General features: G+C 45.3%; 1 protein-coding gene across 1 annotated transcript; it reads right to left on the bottom strand.

Moving 5' to 3' along the window:
* Positions 1-8,652: 8,652 nt before the first annotated feature.
* ASB4 (ankyrin repeat and SOCS box containing 4) lies at positions 8,653-18,211 on the bottom strand. The gene is made up of 5 exons (XM_059484949.1): positions 17,998-18,211; positions 14,358-14,657; positions 11,366-11,856; positions 9,690-9,803; positions 8,653-9,066 (listed from the first exon to the last, which is right to left on the bottom strand). The coding sequence occupies exons 1-5, from the start codon at positions 18,209-18,211 to the stop codon at positions 8,878-8,880; spliced, it is 1,308 nt and encodes a 435-aa protein (XP_059340932.1). The 3' UTR covers positions 8,653-8,877.
* Between the last annotated feature and the right edge of the window lie 800 nt (positions 18,212-19,011).

The raw sequence follows: 19,011 nt of genomic DNA, 5'->3' as shown, positions 1-19,011 counted from the left end.
CAAGCAAACTAATTTTTAAGTTCCTCAGGGTGCAATAGCAGACAAGAGGTTGGCCTCACTCTGTTACCTGCCATGAGATCTTCAAGATGCCACTCATTGTGCAGGAGGAATCTAAAATCAAGAGCCACAGCTAGGAGAGGAAGATAAGCATATGACTGACATTTAGACCTTCAAGATATGTTGAGCATACATGTCTGTATGCACATATGGCCAATTTAAGTACACTGAACTGGCTGACAGCTCTGGCTTCCGCTCATCCTCCTTCCTTAATTCAGTACAGCCCTTATACTGGAGAAGCCTGAGATCCAAACACCCCTGAGAGAGGGAGGTCTGCTCTCAGCCTCTCTGTTCAAGCCAGGTGAGACCAAAAGCCATGATACACGCTGCAGAATTCTGGGTGCAGAGACACCATTGTGTCTGAGGTGTAAGTGTGTCCCTGTTCCACAAAGTGGGCAGTTTGTCCTTGCATCCCCAGGCACCAAGAGCCCCACTGAGATAAAGGGGCTTTGCCCATGCCTGGAGAGAGAGGGACAGAACTCTTTAACAGCACATGACAGTGACTAGCCACAGCTTGTGCTCATTTCACACAGCTGAGGCTTTTTTAGAAAAGGATTAAGAGTGTCCAAACCCCAAACAATGCGAGGGCCTGCCTCAATACGCCTGGAAGATTATTCCAGCTGTTTGGAGCCAGGTACCTAAAAAAGCAAAGTTTGCCTCCCATAGTTAGTGGAGCTCCAGACACTTGGACATAAATAGCTTGGTTTAAACAGAGGGCAGACTGGTAGATAGTGCTAGATAAAAGGATACAAAACAGCTCTGTAAATAAGAAATGAACAATTATAAAGCTTTAAAATACCCTTCAGGAAACCCATGGCTGCTGTCTGCTGCTAGCTGCTGGATCTTTTGTTCCACTTACAGCTTTTCATCCTTTTATTTTCCTTTTTTTCCTTCTTATGAGGACAAATCCTGGCTGCATATACAGCATAGCCTGCTCCAGCCGGGACTGGAGGCACGGGAAGCAGTGATGCTGTTCTGGCTGCTGTTCTGCAGCCACCTGAGCCAGGGGCAGGGAACCCACGGGCACAGCGTGTTCCCGGCTGCCGGCGCTGCAAGCTTCAAAACATGTTTGTGTCGAGTCAGCAAGAACCGCCCACACTGGTCATGCCCTGCTCTCCCTCCCTTTCCAGGCTGCTGGAAGGAGCCGTGTCAAAGTCCAAGCCCACAGTTAAGTCTGTTCCAGGTGTTAGCTGCAGTTGGCTCCTGCCTGCCCAGAGTCACTTACCCACCATCTCACCAATGCACCCTGAAAGTGAGGGGCAGACAGGGCTGCCTCCTCCCTGTTCCTCTCCTGCTCTGTGTCGGAAAGGGCAGCTCTCCCTGTGCTCAATGAGTTCCAGCAACTGGGCAGAACTCTGTGCCATCTGATATCAAACCCTTCCACGCTCACAGCACGGCCAGGCAACAGCAGACAGTGTGTTCTGGTCAGCTGAAAAAGGAGTCCTTCTCTTTGATCTCCCACAGACAGCAGGCACCCCCTGCCAAAGGCTGAAAGGGACACCAAGTGCACGGCTCAGGTACATCTCTGAGGTACAGAGGGGCTGTGTGGGGTGCAAGAGGGGACCTGGCAGCTGTAGCACAGCATGTTAAGTGCTCAGTGGAGTTTCAATCAGCTGGAAATTAAAGCAGGAGAGAGTTGGGATACAGAGACCTCCAGCATTCAGCTCTGTGCAGCTGTGTCAGGGTCTCTTGGATGCCTCCATCCAGCTGTGCTAATGCCACCTGTCTGCCTGGGATGGGGCTGTGCATGCATCTGTTTGCCCATTGTTAAAGTTCCCTGAAGAAAATGCTTGGGTTTGCCTTGACCTTGCAGTCCCTGCAGTGGAAAGCTGCTGTGCACAGAGGGGCTGCAGCCCACACTGGGGCTTGTGAGGCCTTGGTGCCAGGAACAGGCTTTGGGTGTGCCTGAGGGGGCAGAGCACACAGGAGCATTGTGAGTCCCTGTCTTCATAACAACACTGTCGGCTTCACGTACCACAAGTCATAGTTCACAGCCCTCAAAATGCAGATTCAAGTTGTTAAGAAAACAATGTTTAATCCTCGCACTAAACACTAGATTTCTTATTTTGTTTTTCTAATTTGCTGTTGAACTTCACCTCCAAATGTGCATGGCAACTCTCCCAGGTTTATTGAGACACTCACTATTCACCATGTGAAAATCTACAATAACAGTTCTGATTCTAATGCCAGTTCTCCCCTTTCTCTGTTCTTCCCCCACACCATTTGGACAGACTGAGCTCCTACCTCTCCTCTGCACAGTTCCCTGCCACATCTGCCTGTTTCCATCTACCAGCCTGAACTGTCTTGGCCAGGGTAGGGTGCAGCCACTGCTCCAGCAGTGCAAAAAGAAGCTGCCAGAGATAAATGGCTTTGTGAACAGAGGCTTTGCTGATAGACTTCAGACCTTTAGAGCATCCTGGTGTCATTAGAAGCCAAGCTCACTGGTTGGTATTTCCTCCCATATCACTGGAGGATACAGAATTTGGTTTAATGAAAAACTGGCAGAATGAGGAGTCTCTGGCATGTTTCTGACTGCACAGTAGAAGCCTCCTACTATGCTGGCAGGTGAAATGTGTGAGCACAGCTCAACTCAGCAAGGCAAAGCCCACAGCCTGCCCCACAAAATCCATCCAACTTTTGGGTTTCATCCACCCACCATAGGCATGAGGGGGATTTGAGAAAAGATTTTGTTCCAGCAGACTGAGGAATGAGTAAGTTGCTGTGCGTAGGAAATCCAGATGTGGTGGAGGATGGCACAAACATGCAGAACCACAGGGGTGTAGAGGGGCAGTGGCTCTGCTGCCCTTGTTAGAAAAGGGTGTAGTGAAAGAATTGCAGAGGGGATCAGGCCCTATATCCTGTGCCAGAGGCTATACAGCCAGGAAGGGGAAGAGAAGAAATCAGTGAAATTCTGTGGATTTATAGTGAAGGGAAGGACAGGGCTGTGGAAGAAATGGAGCCATATGACAAACTGAAGTCAGAATTTCCAGCAGGGTATAGTTCAGAGCTGCTGCTGCCACTCCAAGGTGTGCTCACCATGGATACAGGCTGACAATGTGCCCTTGAGTTCAGGACAGCCATGCACCTTTCCCCAACAGGAAGAGTGGCCTCTGTTGCCACTGGGTTTTTTGGGCCAGCTTTACTCTGCATGAATGTTAAAATGCATACATTACTTTTTGCCATACAGGCTTTGCCCTGACTGCAGTGATGTCCTGTTGCCTGCACTTTCCAGCATGCTGTGTGCTTGCAGCCAGCTCAGGCACTGCCCTTCAGCAATGCCTGGTTTTCACGCTGTATGAACCAATGGCCATACATTAATAAGGCACACAATTCTGTCCCCTCTTTTATAGCATGTTATAAAATAGGCTTTCTGTGAGTATTCCTGCTCTTTTCTTCCTGCACTTTCCTCCTCAGACCTTAGCAGTCATTTATCCTTACTTCATACACAACTAGTAATTTTTGTTAAGTTACCAGGAGTAAGTAAAAATCCCTATCCTTGACCAGAGCTGTCTGGATTCAGCCTCCTTCCTTCCCACAAGCAGCCAGCAAGCTCATGGCTATACTGAGGCAGTGCAACTCCCCACTGACAGTTGCTATTGACATAAAATAATTCAGTGCTGATTGCAGTACCAGCAGCCTGAGCAGCCACATCAATTGCACAAAGCTTTTACAGCTTTAAGCTGTTACAAAGCTTAAGCATGGTCGACTCAGACATTAGGCAGAAGGCTGATACCAGCATCTCTAGTCAGCCCCAGCTTGAAAGAGCAGAACTGGATGTTTTTTCAGTGGTATAAAAATCTTCACATGCCCAATGTTTTCATTTAAAATGCCTTAATTGTAATTTAGCAGCACTCCATGAGGTGCCTCTGCAAGGTGAGGGGCAACACACAGCTGGTACATGTTAAAAAAGTTAACTGCGTATTAAAATCAAACAAATCATTGGAATGCATGATGTCCACTGTCACTCCCATGCTTTGTGTCCCATGAAGCTTCAGATGTATTTGGAGAAAGAGTCAGAAACAAATTTCTGAGCAGCCAACAGATTTCATCTGACACTTGCTGCATACAACAATCTTTTCTGACCCACTCATCTGCTGTGCCAGAGGTCCCTGTCTCTCTACAAAAGAGACTGTGGTCGATCTTTCCAGTGCTTTAATATAACTCCTGGGGAGGTTAAGGTGTCAGACACTAGCTAGGCTTTGGCATCTCTGCTAACAGCATGTTCTGCACTGTCATTTAGTAGAAAAGCAAACCCTAGGGATTACAGGGAAATTCTACTGGCATACCCTGAAAGTAAATGGAAATATTGCTCTGTCTGACCCATGTGTATCCTGAAGTGTTACAGAAAAAAAACCAGCAGCCCTTCAAGAGCCCTGTAAACCTTCCAACACTAAAAACCTGGTGTGCCTCTTTGTCCTCTGAGAGTTTAATAAAGTTATATAATAGCATAGACCACCCCAGACTGTTTCAATCTTCCCTTTCATCTCAAACACTGAACTCTTGTATGTTTAATTTAAAGGTATTTGTCCCATGAGCAAAATCTGCTGCCAGAAGCATTAGTGGTTTTTCAAAGGACGTTCCTTAAATATGAATGAGCTGAGCCCCTGTGATCACCCTAATTGATCCAGCAGTGCTTGCAGCTAAAAGTAAAGCTGCCCCCTTTCATGGCAGACCAGACCTTTTCCCCTGCTGCCTAATATTTGTATTTCTGACATTTTACAAAAATAGTCAGTCTTGCTCAGTCTGGGAGATTTCTATAAATTCATGACCACAGCAGTTAACTTGATTCTGTCAAAACTGGTATACAGGCTGTAAGATATTGCCCAATAAAATGATGAGAAAATTTTCTTGTAAAGATTAGTGGTTTTCTTTTAAAGGTTAGTGGTTTTGAATAAATAAAATGTCATTGACGCCGGAACACTTACAGGCCTAATGCCATCAGGACAGGCAGCAATGCTGGAGAGATAAACCATCCAGGCTCTTTTAGACTCCTTGTCCTAGTATCTAAAAGCTGACCAAGTATGAACAGACTTATAAAGATTTTGCAGGGAAATACAGTCCTGAACACTGTTAGACTTCACTTTCACCTACACACTCTCCACAGATAAATTGTTGGAGTTTTGGGTAAAGCTGGACCCAGCAGACATCAGGGGCTAAGTTTAAAATTATTGCAAGAGCACTTTACAAGGAGGATGCCCATATTTCCATGAACAGCTGCATGGGTCCCCAAATACATGCAGAGTGTCCCTATGGTCATAGAATGGGTAACTTCTTCTGTCCGCAATGCGTGTGGCTTAAGAACATCTCTTTATATACAACTTCTCAAAACCACAAAGACCTGAAACCTAGAATCTAAAAAACCTAGAATCTCACTGTTATGCATTGAGAAGTCATTAAGGCAGCTCTGGGAAAGGGCTGCCAATGGGAATGGGAAAGGATCATTCATTCTTTGCACCCATTTGTGCTTTAAATATTCTGATAGGCCATGGAATGGAGTGGAAATGTTTCAAACATGTCTACATCTCTACTAAGAAGCCAAAAGGAAAAAACCAATTTATTTCACAGAGGACACCAAACAACCCTGAAAACAATTTTCTGTCATTTTAGGCCATGACTGTGCTCAAACTTGTGGTGTAGAGGTCTCTCTTCCAGGTGGAGTCATCCAATCTGATGAGGCTTTGAAAATACAAAAGCACGATCAGGAATTATATGATGGTATGAAATTTCAAGACATCTCACAGAATCACAGAATTGCAGAATCACAGAATTGCAGAATCACAGAATCTGCTGAGTTGGAAGGGACCCACAAGGATCATTGAGTCCAACTCCTGTCCTTTCATTGGACCATTTCAAAGAGCCACAACAAGAGCCTGAGGGCATTGTCCAAACACTTCTTGAACTCTGTGAGTCTTGCTGCTGTGATCACTTCCCTGGGGAGCCTGTTCCAGTGCCCAAACGCCCTCTGGGGCAAGAACATTTTTCTAATATCCAGCTTAAATCTCCCTGACACTTCAGGCCATTCCCTTGGGTCCTGTCACTGGTAACCACAGAAAAGAGATCCTTCCTTTGTGCCTCCTTTGTGCATCCCATGGATTTAATAAATGATTATCTTATTATCAGGTACTCCCACACCTCACATGATCAACTCCATCCAGTGTGTGGGAATAGAGTACAGTAACAGAGGAAAAAAGTGCTAGTACTACAAATAGTAAGGTTTGCTTACTCTTGATCTTTCTAACTTCAACAACAAAAGCAATTAAAGTGCAACAATCAAGTCTTTTTTCTGTGATAGTGATGTTCTCTAGTGTTTTTAACAGCTTGCAAATTCCTATGACTATAATCAGGCTGATCCCACTGTGCTCCCTGTCAGATACCACAATGGCTATAATCTGGCACCTGCTTGGTACAAAGCTTGGAAGTGAGCCTGGGTGCCCACAGAATAAAAATTAAGTGTGTTCACTGCAGAGGGAGAGGATCAGAGGGAATTTAGGAACACTGGTGACAGCCTTTATTCTTCTCTCTCAGTAAGAGAGTCCTGGCTATGACAGGTCAGCAAACACTGCTATTGTTCTGCCTTAAACCTCCCTTTGCCAGATGCAGAATTTCAGAAGGAGCCAGTGTGGGGCTGTTTCCAATAATATCAGCTATCTCCATCTGTCTCTTCTGGACTGCCCAACTTGCCCCATTGTCAGACTGTTCAGAAAGCAACAAATTTCTTGACTCGACCAGCTGGCAAATCTTCTTCCTCATGCCTGACTTAGAGATGCATCACCTAGAAAAGCAGTGGGTTTAGATAACCTATGCTTTTTCATCTTTCCAAATTGACTCTTTTCCTGCAGTGCAGAATCCAGTGGATCCCATTGATCAGGACATGTCTCAATCTGATTTTTCTATAGAAAACCTGTCTCAGATGCTGATTATTTCCCCAGTAAATTACTGTAGTATCTCTGATAGAGACATCTCTGCAGCTGTATGAAAATCTCTCATTGGCTTAGTGAATTACAGGGACCTATTTTACAACTTTATTCACATAAGAAAACATTTACTCATGGTCTGTGTTCACTTTGAAATTCCTTATTGGAATGGGAAACTGTTAAATAGCAATCTTCATTGCTGTCTGGTTAAACATAAACAGACCCATGAAATGGATTCTTGTACACAGTGTACAAGCTTTAATTGATGAGAACTGAGAGGAGAGGAGAGGAGAGGAGAGGAGAGGAGAGGAGAGGAGAGGAGAGGAGAGGAGAGGAGAGGAGAGGAGAGGAGAGGAGAGGAGAGGAGAGGAGAGGAGAGGAGAGGAGAGGAGAGGAGAGGAGAGGAGAGGGAAGTGATTTGTAACACTAAACAATCTGCGCGTTTCTTCAAATGCCGTTGTTGCCACTGTGTGAGACATGGAGACACTTGAACGGCTTGGCTGCTCTGGTTTGTCTGGGAAGAGCCTAGTGTGCTCCGGGCTGTCTTGCAAATAGATAACAAAAATTATTTGGACTGACAGCTTTACAGTCAGAGATGCAATGAGAAGTCAGGAGTTACTGGCTCCCAGTGTGGGCCTGGCTTACCTCTCTTTTCAGAAAGCCCAGAATTGTCAGAATACAAAAAAAAGTGGAACAGCCAGACGGGTTGCATCAAACTAAAAAAGGGAAGAAAATGAGGGTTTACCTGTAGGTCAGGTCACACACTTGTGCTTGCTGTGGGATACTTGCTGTGTGAAGTGCCACTGCTCTGCATTTCGTCCTCCTGGACTGGAGAAAGTAGCTTGCTCAAGTAAAGGAAACCAGTGCTAGCAGGTCCTAAAGCACAGGAACTGCAAATCAGGGGGCCTGGCAGGTCTGTAACAGCACAGGCAACACATCTTATCTTGGAAACACCTTTTGGTTAATGTGGGATTCCTCTCACCTGCACCCAGCTGCCAAAAATGAGGTGAATAGTACATGCTAGCAGGCTAGGTTCATTTTATAGTCAGTTAAGAGAAGGGTGTTATGCGTCCCGATCACATCTAACATCATTCTGAGAGATATTAGGGATGGGTACAAGTGCAGCTATGCAGGTTTTGGGGGAAAGCTTTTTTCACCTGCCTTTCTTAACACCAGGATATTAATTTATCATTGGTCACAGTGAGAGCAGAAACACAGACAGTATTTGCTCAAAGATACCCAGTATCAACATACAAAAATTTCAGGGCTGCATGTTTCTACTTGTTTACATACTGTGGTTGATAAAGGAAAAAAAAATCTTGCAATTAAAAAATTATCATTATGACAAAGCTTTATAAGAATCAGACAGGTAGTGAAGAGTGAGCTCACACTGAATTGAGAGTCAGTGCACAGGAAAACACAGAAACTACTGAAGGCCTGTCTGTGGTCACAAACCAAAGCTGTTTGCCTATTTCATTCTGGGAAGGCATTTCTGTGACTTATTTTTTGACAGTATCCTTTCTTTTACTCCCAAAATGACAGTTGCAGAAAGCCATAGTGAAACAATACCAAAGGTTGCTCAGATTTAATCTAATGCTTTCTAGCAGGCAGCGGTAGAAGCACTGCAGGAAGCAGCAGCATTGTTTAAGCTAGGCTGAACAGAGCAGTGTGTGTCCTGGTTTGGAGCAGGGGCTTTTCCAGCTCTGCCTCCCCAGTGCAAACTGCAGCTGTGGTTTCTCAATGCAGGGAAAGAGAGCAGCTCCAGGAGAGCCAGTGAATGCCAGCGCAGCCTGGCCAGCCATTGGACACACACTCAGGGCTGTGTCGGCATTGTGCCTGCAGCTCTGGCACCCCACAGAGGCTCCTGGACCCGGGAAGGGGATGCCGGTGCCCGCCCCGTGGTGCCTCAGTAGATGATTCCCTCTGGCTCCAGCAGCAAGTACTTCTTCATGGACACAGGGATGGAGAGCAAGGGCACTTGTCGATGGCACCTTTCCGACAGTGTTGCCCGAATTGCACACCTGCACAGGTGCATCAGGGACCGTGGGGAATTGCTGCACACAGCAAACAAAGAGTCATAGAAATCCTGGTGCCGCTGTAAAATAAACCAAAAGTCTGTTTTAGGGCAACCAGAATATTTGGAGTGAGGATTTTTGAATTAAAGGGACAGCTATGTCAAAGCATGTCATTTGTCCCACAGTTTTGCCTTCTGACCACATATTTTCCTCTTTAATTTCTTATTTTTCATTTAAATTCTCCTTTGCATTTGCAGCTAACTCATCCTGTTCACAGAAATCTGACCCATGCAACAGAACCTAGAGTTACAAAGTCATACCCATGTAATGTGGCCCTTTAAAAATATTTGCTGAATTAAAAGAAATATAAATATACATACTGAAAAATCTGAAAAAACACCAATCACAACCAGAATCTTTTCACTAGCTGAGTACAGGGACAGCTGAGCTCCTGCTGTACCATTGACAGGGGGTGCTCCAAAGAGTAACATTGCAATTAAAATATCAAAAATATGTATTTTTTCAGTGAGTGATACGCTTTTGTCAAATGAGAGATTGTAAGTGGGGAAGTCCCCCTGCTCTGAGATGTTATTCTCTTTCAAAAGTGAATAACAATAATAATTACCTCTTTCTAATGGTTTGGTGTGGGTTATGCAAATAATAAGCCTGGATTTTACTCAGTTATAACCCTTGGAGAGCTTACCTCCAAGACATCCTCAGGTATGGCTGCTTTCCACTTATATGTCGATTTGATGTGTTCATAGGAGTTGACAACGACCTCCACAGCCCTGGGGTGGGAGTGGCAGGCTTGCAGCACCTGCAGGCAGGATGAGGAGAGCATGAGCAGCCCCAGGAAGGCAGGGCTGGCCGGGGTGCCCAGCACTGCACAGCAGCAACCTGGGACAGACACAGCCTGACAGCTGTGACAGGATCGGGCTGGACATGCAAAGGACACAAGGCCCCTCCACACCCCTCTGGTAAGCACAGCAAGAGGCCCCAGGCTCATCCCCAGTTTAAGACCACATAGAAATGCTGGCTTAGATCTCCACAGATGTCTAGATGGGGTGGGCTTTCTCACCCAAATCTAGAGTTAGCTTGTTCATAGCTTGATTGAGTGACTCAACAGCAGGCAAAGCCATGCACAAAAATTCTTGCTTCAGCACATGCAGGTCAGGAACAGAAAAAATTCCCATTATATGAATCAAAAATGCATTATGAGAGAAAAATTTTCAATATGACCAAAAGAAGAGACAGTTCAGAAGTAAGGCTTTCCAGCCACACAAGGAAGGACCCTGACACAACTGTTCTGCCCAGTAATTTTAGCTCAACGGGAAAATACCCAGTCTATTGTCACTCATATGCAGAGAATAACACTGCATTAACCCAATTTTGTCTCATGCGCTCTCCAGGTTTCACAAAAAAACTCTGCAGACCATCCCTATGGGATGAATATACTACATTTTTACAGATGGGCAAATGATGGTTTGGAAGAAAGACACTTCATACAAAATAATAAGATGGAGGAAGAAGAGACTTCAGACCCTGCTCTCAAATACCCTCTAGGAAACTAAGCATTGTCCTGCTACACGCAGGGCCTGGTCATCCTTGACTCAAGAGGGCAGAATCAAAATTTTGGCATTTTATTCAAAGGTTTCTGGTTGTTTGGCTTGTTAAAACTTTACATATATGGTCAGAGAACTGCAAACTGTTTCTTAGGGTGCTGGATGAGAGAGAATGAGTCCTGACTTCAGCAAGTTTACTTAGTTGTCTGATATAACAACCCTCTTAGGTACTGCTGTCAATGTCTTGGGCTTTGCAGGTGTTTAAAAACTTTCCAGGAGGGATCCTGCAATACTTTTTTGGGGTTTTTGTCATCAGCTTTGAACCCTTAATTCTCACATTTCCTGGGAATAATCCAAAGCTTAATTGGGATGCATTTCATTTTGAATAGATTTTTAAATGTCAGATGTGACAAACTGAATCAAGTGAATAATCTCTAATCTTTGGTGGAGACCATGAAATAAAACTCAGTTAAACCTGTATGAAGCCAGGTTTGACAAAGGGATGTCAGGCTTCTCTGAAATGAGAAAATGAATCTGCTCTGAAAAATTAGGCTTCAACCAGCATTTAGATTTTGGCATTTCAGGTTGGTTAAGAGCAAAAATTAGATCTGGTTTCTGGTACAAGCAACTGTAATTTCACTTCAGTTACATGGTTACATGATACCACTCTTACAGTAGGGCATCTCACAATGTTTTGGGCATTCTGGGCCCAGACTGACAGGACTCCAGCAAATCCAGATTGTTTGGATCTCTCATCCCATTCCTGCTCAAGACACCACCCCTCTCCAAGCCCCTGCTGTACGAAGACATGCTTAACCTTGTGGAATTGCAGAGGGTATATCCTAGCTGCCCCATGGTTCAGTAGCAGCTGGTAGCAGATGTCTGGCTGAGCAGCTGGCCGCACAGATGTCACTTTTATGATATACTGTAAGGGAGCACAGCCATTGACATCCATGATGTTTGCTTCTGCTCCTGCCTCCAGCAGCATGTGCACCAGGACGTGATCACAGTTCCAGGCTGCTTTGTGGAGCGGGGATTTGAAATCCTCATCACGAGCATTCACTTCAGCTTTGTAGTCTAGGAGCATCCGGCAGATGAGGTGGTGGTCCTGGCTGTATATCTGATCCTTGTAGTGAAGGGCCCAGTAGGCTGCACAGGCCAGGGGAGTCTCCATGTAGGCATTGAGAGCATCCACCTGTGCTCCCTGCTCCACGTAAAAGGCCACGAGCTCTGGGACACCCAAACGTGCAGCGACGTGCAGAGGAGTCTCCTCGTCCTTGTTGTTTGTTCTTATGTTCACATTTGCCCCTGCCAAAGAAAGATGATGGGGGAATATGAAGGCAATGAAACACTTGTTTGGTCTTCTCTCTGTATGGGCCCTTCTTCCCAAGGAAAAGCTCGGGGTGGACTACTGGTGTGAAAGACACGTGTAAATGCAAATAGCATTGATCCTGCATTGGTTCAGTCTCCAGGGAAACTCTTAGAAACTTAAGGTTCTTGGATCCAGCTTCTATGCTGGCCCCAAGCAAGACCTTATCTGAATATTCTATTTCAGAGCAGCATGCAAGCCCAAATTTCGTGTAAAATGCTTTTTCCTATATAAATTGAGAACTGGTGAAGGAAGGATATTACCGCACCTGAGTGGGCGCAGCTGGTGAGAGAGAGACGGTGAATCTTGTTTCTTGATCAGAAGGCTTGATTTATTAAGATATTATATATAATACATTATAGTTATACTAATAAGAATAAGGAGAGAGGTTTTGCAGAGCAGCTAGGCTAGCTAAGAAGAGATAGAAAAGAATCTACAACAAAGTTGTGTCCAAGGACTCTGTCCCTAGCTTGCACTGGTGATTGGCCCTTAATTATAAACATAGAAAATGAGCCAATCAAGGTGTTCCTGTTCCATTCCACAGCATCTGATAATAATTGTTTACCTTCTCTTCGGAGGCCTCTGGCCTCCCGAAGACACAGAAATCCGAAAGAAAGGATTTCTGTGGAGAAATGTCTGCAACAGAAGGAGATCATTACCCCTACTCTGAACAGCTCTGCTCTGTACCCTGAAAACACTCCCTGCAGCACCTCGTTAACGCCAGCCTGGATGAAAGGACATTTTAGGACAGATCCGTGGATGATCTTACAGAGCCCACGGCAGGGTCCCCGGCGGGGCCGGATCCCGTTCCCGAAGCGCTGTCTCGGCTGGAGCAACAGCACCATCTGCCGAGCTGAGCCGGGAGCGGGGCAGGGCAGGGACAGACGCTGCCTCTGGGCTGGAAACCCCCGTGCTAATGCTGCTAAGGCGTGCTCAGTGTTGGTCGTGCCCGGTGTCCCCGAGGCGGCGTCGGCAATCCGAGTTTGGAGGTGGCGACCAAACGTGGGATCAGCGCTGATTGCTGATCCCCCCGCCCCAGCCAGAGGGGGAAGAACTGCAATGGCCTGGATGGGTCCCAAGGGACGCCACCGAGTGAGATGGCAGGTGAAAGATGCACCTTGGAAACTTTGGGGCAGGGATATTAACTGGCACCCTGGCTTCAGCTCTTGGGGGTGCTGCTGTGAATGTGCACCCCTGACAGGGTTTGCTCCAGACCTTCCCCACTCTATTTGGAGTGTCAGCATTCAGCTCATACGGAAATCAGAGTTTAAAGTGTGCTTTGGGTGGAAGCGTGGCTTTTAAAGTGCTATTATGCTGTTGATGGGTGGGTGGAGAAAGCCTGCAGAATACATCCTTTCACTTGCATTCATCCTCTGCTGCGTTTCATAAGAGTACATTTGACTTTTGAGCTTTTCTATGCAAGCAAATTCAACTCCTGCTGTCAGGACTGTTTGCTTTGGGCAGGATACAACTGGCAGCATTTATTTTCCTTTCTACCAAACAAAATAATATGTATCTTTCCAGAAGAAGAAAAGCAATGTTGTTACTCATTTATGACTGCAGATTGCCTTGCCCACAAAGCATGGACTTTGCACTTGGCTCTGCATCTCAGGAAAAGCTTTCTATAACAACACATGTAACAAAACCAACCCAAAATCATTTGTATTGCCATGGCACAGTCTGATAAACAGGGGAGTCTCTCTGTAACTAAGGACTTGAACTCTATTTCTTTTACTCTGTCCTTTGTCACTGCCCTTCTGTTCAGGAAATAGTGTGTGATAAATATATTTATGGAAGAATTACATCTATTCATACCCTCATTTGTTGCAGATGACCAGAAGCATAACGTACTTTACTATGGGAAAACAAAAATCTTATATAATATCCTTTTCCCCCTCCAGGCATGAGTTTGGCTGCATTCATGACAAATGAAAAGATGGTACAAAAAACTGCATCCAGTTTTTCAAGGCCAGATCTCAAAAACCAAACGGTTTGAAAAATTTTACTCAGGTCCAGGAAATTTGAAAAAGAAAGGAAATGAGGGCTGTCCTTTCATATGAAAGTAGCTCAAAAGTAAACCTAGGTGAAAAAGATGGAAAAATCCCCCAAGAGATACAGAAACTCCCTGATTCAGAGGAGCTCTGCTGCTGATGGACTGATTGGGCAGTGGACTGGGGACACTGAAATGGGAAACAATCTTGGAGTAAGGACCAGTGGCCAGTGGAAAGGGAAAGATGGATGAGGTGAGGAAACAGAATAGGAGAAACTTCCTCTGATCAAAGAGGTGAAGACAAGGAGCCTGAGATGAAGACATGAGACACCTGTGGATGGAAGGGATAAATGCACATCTGCTTTGAGAAATTGCCTCCTAAGAGAAAGCCCAGCCCATGCCCACCCCCTTTGCCCACGCCAGGAGAGGCACTCCAGAGCTTTCCCTTACCTCTGCAGAGCAGCTGCTGGGCACAGGGCATGGAGGTGCGTGTGGTGCAGAGGTGCAGGGGCGCCTGCCCGCTCATTGAGAAGCAGTTCAGCTTGGCCCCGTGGCTGCAGAGGATCTTGAGACACTCAACATTTGCCATCTCACAGGCGATGTGGATGGCAGCTTTCCCATTGGGCCGGCAGTTGATTGTAGCTTTGTGGTTGAGGAGGACCAGAACACTCTCCAGGTGGCCATACATGACAGCTATGTGAAGCCCAGTTGCCCAGGAGATTTTTAATTTGTAACTGGGAAGCCAGTACCCTGTACAAAGTGAGAATGTGTTACCAGCCTTGGCAAAGACTTTTCTTAGGACTATCCACCTATTGAGAATAATTGAAGAGGAAGAAAGGGTTGGGGTTTAAATGTAATTTACTGTCATTTCACCAGCATAGTACACACAAAGTTCTCTCAAGCGTAACTTCATTTTCATTAAGCACTGTTACTGTGTGTGCTGAATAGCCTGCCTTTTGGAGAGATAATTCCTGTGTAGATGAACTCTGAAAGAAGCTATTAGACTTTTTTGTGACTGGTATAGGTTAAACAAATCAATGAAAAAAAAAGCTTAGATGGTTTGAAATGCCAACAGCTAAAAAAAATGGAGGAAGTGGGGTCTCCAGCCTGACAATAGCTGAACAAAGGTGGCATTGGAATGACAGCATTTATTTAGGACAGTGACTCAACAGACAGCTCGTCCTACTGTTTCTGTGTGGGAGATGGCAGGATCTTGCATGTCAGCATCTGGATTCAGACCTCCAGGGATGCATTGCACATAGATGACCCCTGGCAATACACCCCAAATACTGCCCTGAGGAGCACAGAGAGAGGAGATTGGATGTTGATAGAAATTAGGCTGCAGAGCCAAATAGAAGCAGTGACACTTCAGCATGAAATTTGGCTGCAAAATATTTGTATTTTTTCTCAGAAAATTTTACAGTGTTTTTTTAAATTTTTTTTATTTACAAACAGGTGTAAGGCCAAACAACACAAGAATACTTGTACCCAAATTAGGACTATGTGCTTAATGAGTTTAAGATACAGATACAGTTTCAGAAGTGATTACTATAATCACTTAAGAAAAGTAAAGCATCATAATAATGTGCAGAAGGGCAAGAGAAGTCTAATTTTTTAAATATATATACAATGCCTTCCTCTTAGCTAGAATGTGATTATAAAATTCTTTGGGTTTGATTTATCTATTTCTCCTTGGACAACTGCCTGGCTGAAATATGTTATCATGTAAAAAAACACAGAAAAATATTAGAGATGTAAAGTGAGTTCAAATTAATTCAAATCTTCTATTTTAGTCTCTGGTTTTATGCAATTTCTCAACACTAATATCATATGTATACAGTTTTTACAGTATTCATGAGGTACAAGCAGGAAGGAAACAAATTGCTGGTGGCAAGGAGAAATGAATTAAAGTTTTTCTTCCCTCCTAGATAAATTACAAGTATATTTTCAGAGAGGGGCAAGAAACTGCAGACTGTGTCAGCTACTCTAGGACCAAATTGTTGGGACTGCCAAGGCCAGTCCTGAAGGATCCCACACTGTGAAAGGCAAGAGCAGCAGCCCTGAGGCCCCGGGGCGCCTGGGCAGGGTGACAGCCTCCTCTGGGGACACTGACCCTGCTGACTGTGCAGGTCACACTGCCATCCTCCTCTTCACACCCCCCAAGCCAGGCACAGGGAAGGTGGGCTCCATCCCAAAGTCTCTGCATGTAGCAGAGCAAGATTCTTAAATCCCCTCCCTATCCAGCTGCATGTGCAGTGTTCCCCCTTGCTACTGGTGACCTGTGATACACTGTGGGCTTATCCCACAGGGAGCTGGGCCTTTCATTTATGGCCTGACACAGGCCATAAATTGTACATTAACAGCAGGAAAGTGATACTTAGAAGCCAAGTTATCACATTTAATAGCCACAATTTTCCTGCCTGAGTACACAATGTATTTCTGTGCTGCTTGCAGGTGAGCTGTGCTCAGACATCCCCAGGGAGCCTCTGCCATGTCCTCTGCCCAAACCTGCTGAGATCTCTGAGCTCAGAGGGACAGGGACAGACACTGAGCAGGAAGCAGATGTGGCCTCCATGGGAGACCTCATTCAGCTTCCCTGTTTCTGTGGCTAGTAACATAAAGAAGCCGTGCTGCAAGCAAGATCAGCATCTTTGAAAGCTCTCAGCCTCTTTGGAAGAGAGGAAGAAAAGTCACTCTGACACCCATGACATCTCTTTTCCATTTCATCACTAAGGGCTATGGCAAAGACCAGACTGCCAGAATGGTGGGGTGGTGAATTTTTCTCCCCTCTTCATCCTTGAGGAAATCCCCCTTGCATATCAGTTATCTATTCAGAACAAAAGTAAAATTTACATAAGGGTTTTGATAGAAGTTCTTCCTGCCTTTCAGACAAAGTGAATACAATACTGTGATTTAGGCCATAAGGATGCATTTTCCTCTCTCTCTACTTTTTGGAAAACAAAGAGGATTCTTCAAAAGAGACCAGTTACTGATTGCAGTCAAATGATCTGTGATTAAAAATCTGTTCATTAATCCTGTAGTCTCAAACCACAACCAGATAGCATTTTAGTCTACTGAGGACAGACTAAGATCTATTTTAAGATAAATTCAGCACACTGTGGCTTAGTTCATACACTGTTCCTAAGGGAAGTACATCATGACTGTACTATCCTTGCCCTTAAAAAATCAAAAGAGCAGGAAAAAATCATTAAATAAGGGGTAAACACAGAAAAAGAGAAGAGATGAGATAGTTCCTTCTTTTTGCCACAGAAGAGAAAGTGCATTTGCTGTTCTGCTGCTGCTACTGGAGCTGTTTATCTCCACATATGATTAACTTCTGGCAGAGACTGACCATTACTGCTTCTAAATACACAAGAAGAGTCTGTTAGCAAGTAGGTCATGAAGAATGTTGATTTTAGCAAAGAGCAAACTTGGTTTATTGCTTTAAGTTGTAAGGTTTTGGAAGCTTTTTCAGTGTCTGGCTGGGAAATGGTTTGGGTTTTCTACACTCCAGAACAGACGTTGTGTTGATTGTTCTAGTTGTTTATTCCAGATTATTTTTTCTGTTTTGATAAACTACCACATCCTCACTTACTGTCATTTGGAAAAATAAACCTTCTCCCATCCAGCAACATCCAAGATCCACAGGATTTCCTTAGTTCCCTTCAGCTAGGGAGAATCCACTTTACTTCCATTGAAAATGGAAGACAGGGGATATTTTATGTTTCTAAAAAGTCTGTACATGTGAATGGGTTCATGCAAGAAATGCACACACCCCATTCATACACCCGCATGTGTCCATTCAGGGCTTTGCACCTGAGTTCTCTGAGAGGAAATGGCAAAGGGCTCCTGTTTCTGGAGTCTCCTGCAGCTGCAGCAGGGAGGTCAGCCTGGCTCTGGGCTGCCCCTCTCCAGCCCACACGGCTGAGAAGCTCCCCTGCTGCAGTGGCCCTGACCATGTGAGCCTGCTGGGACCGTCCTGCCTGTGGATCCGCTTGTGCTGCAGCTTCAGAAGAGATAAAAGGCCAGAGTTCCTTGAAAATCACTCAAACCCCTCTGCTTCCTGTCTGGGGAATGCTGCCACATTTACCTTGTTTGTAGGATGCCAGAATCAGGTTTTCATCTTCCACTTCAAACACTGTGTCCACGTCTATTTTCTTTTGGCTCAAGAGCTCTTCCAGTGTTTCAGAGTCATTGGACTTCAGGGCTTCAAGAAAAGCTTTTTTCACCAACTTTGCAGCTGCAGCTCGAGTCATTTTCCCATTTGTGCTCTCTCCCTCTTTGTATGTCTCCTCCAAATCCATTTCCAAACAGGTCTGTTTGTGCTGTGAAGAGGGGCACGCTGAGGTGCCTAGAGCACAGTTGCATGCTGAAGTTTCTGAAGACCAGAAGGTAATTTTATCACTCAGTCATGCTGATCTGCCTGTTCTATTTATATGAGGAGCATTTCGGGTGTCGAAATGCCACTCTTGGATATGACCACGCTCTTTTGATGAAAGTGAGGACAGACACACCAGCAATCAAAACAAATTAAGAGTTACCTCCATGGGCTTCATACACATTAAACTTCATTAACCACTGATTACCTTCTGGTGCTGCCCATACACTTATATTAAAAGAACTGGTCCTGGGTGTTGTTCCTCTGCTGGAGAAGCACCCACACTTCCTTTCAGACTGGCCGTGGCTGATTTATTGGCTGCAATGGGATGAGATGCTCTGCCCACAGATGCCTTTTAACTAGTGCAGTTCAGGAAAAAAACAACCCTAAAAAATCTCCAGGGCACTCTTCATGTGGGAGGCAACCCACTCTTCTCCAGGACAGCATTCTGCTTGCTGGTGCTGAGCTCAAGGGCAACAAGCAGGGCTCCTTGGAAGGAGAAATGCTGGGAAAAGGGGGCTGCAGGGCTGTACAGCCACATTGGGGGGATCTCACACACTGCAGGGGGTTTGTGTGTGAATTAATCACAGGAGGCTGCTTGGGTGCATAGGCTCTTCTCCTTCCCCTGCTCGCCCTTCATCTAAATTCAGAACTTCTCTCTCACAAGCCCATCACCCACTAAACACTGCCCCCTCCCTGCTTTTTCCTGCAGTCTTTGCCAGCCCC

The sequence above is a fragment of the Ammospiza nelsoni genome, chromosome 1 (genome assembly GCF_027579445.1).
Source record: "Ammospiza nelsoni isolate bAmmNel1 chromosome 1, bAmmNel1.pri, whole genome shotgun sequence".
In the NCBI taxonomy this organism is placed as follows: Eukaryota; Metazoa; Chordata; class Aves; order Passeriformes; family Passerellidae; genus Ammospiza; species Ammospiza nelsoni.
The sequence above is the reverse complement of the archived record's forward strand: the minus strand, read 5'-3'. Positions and strand labels throughout refer to the sequence as shown.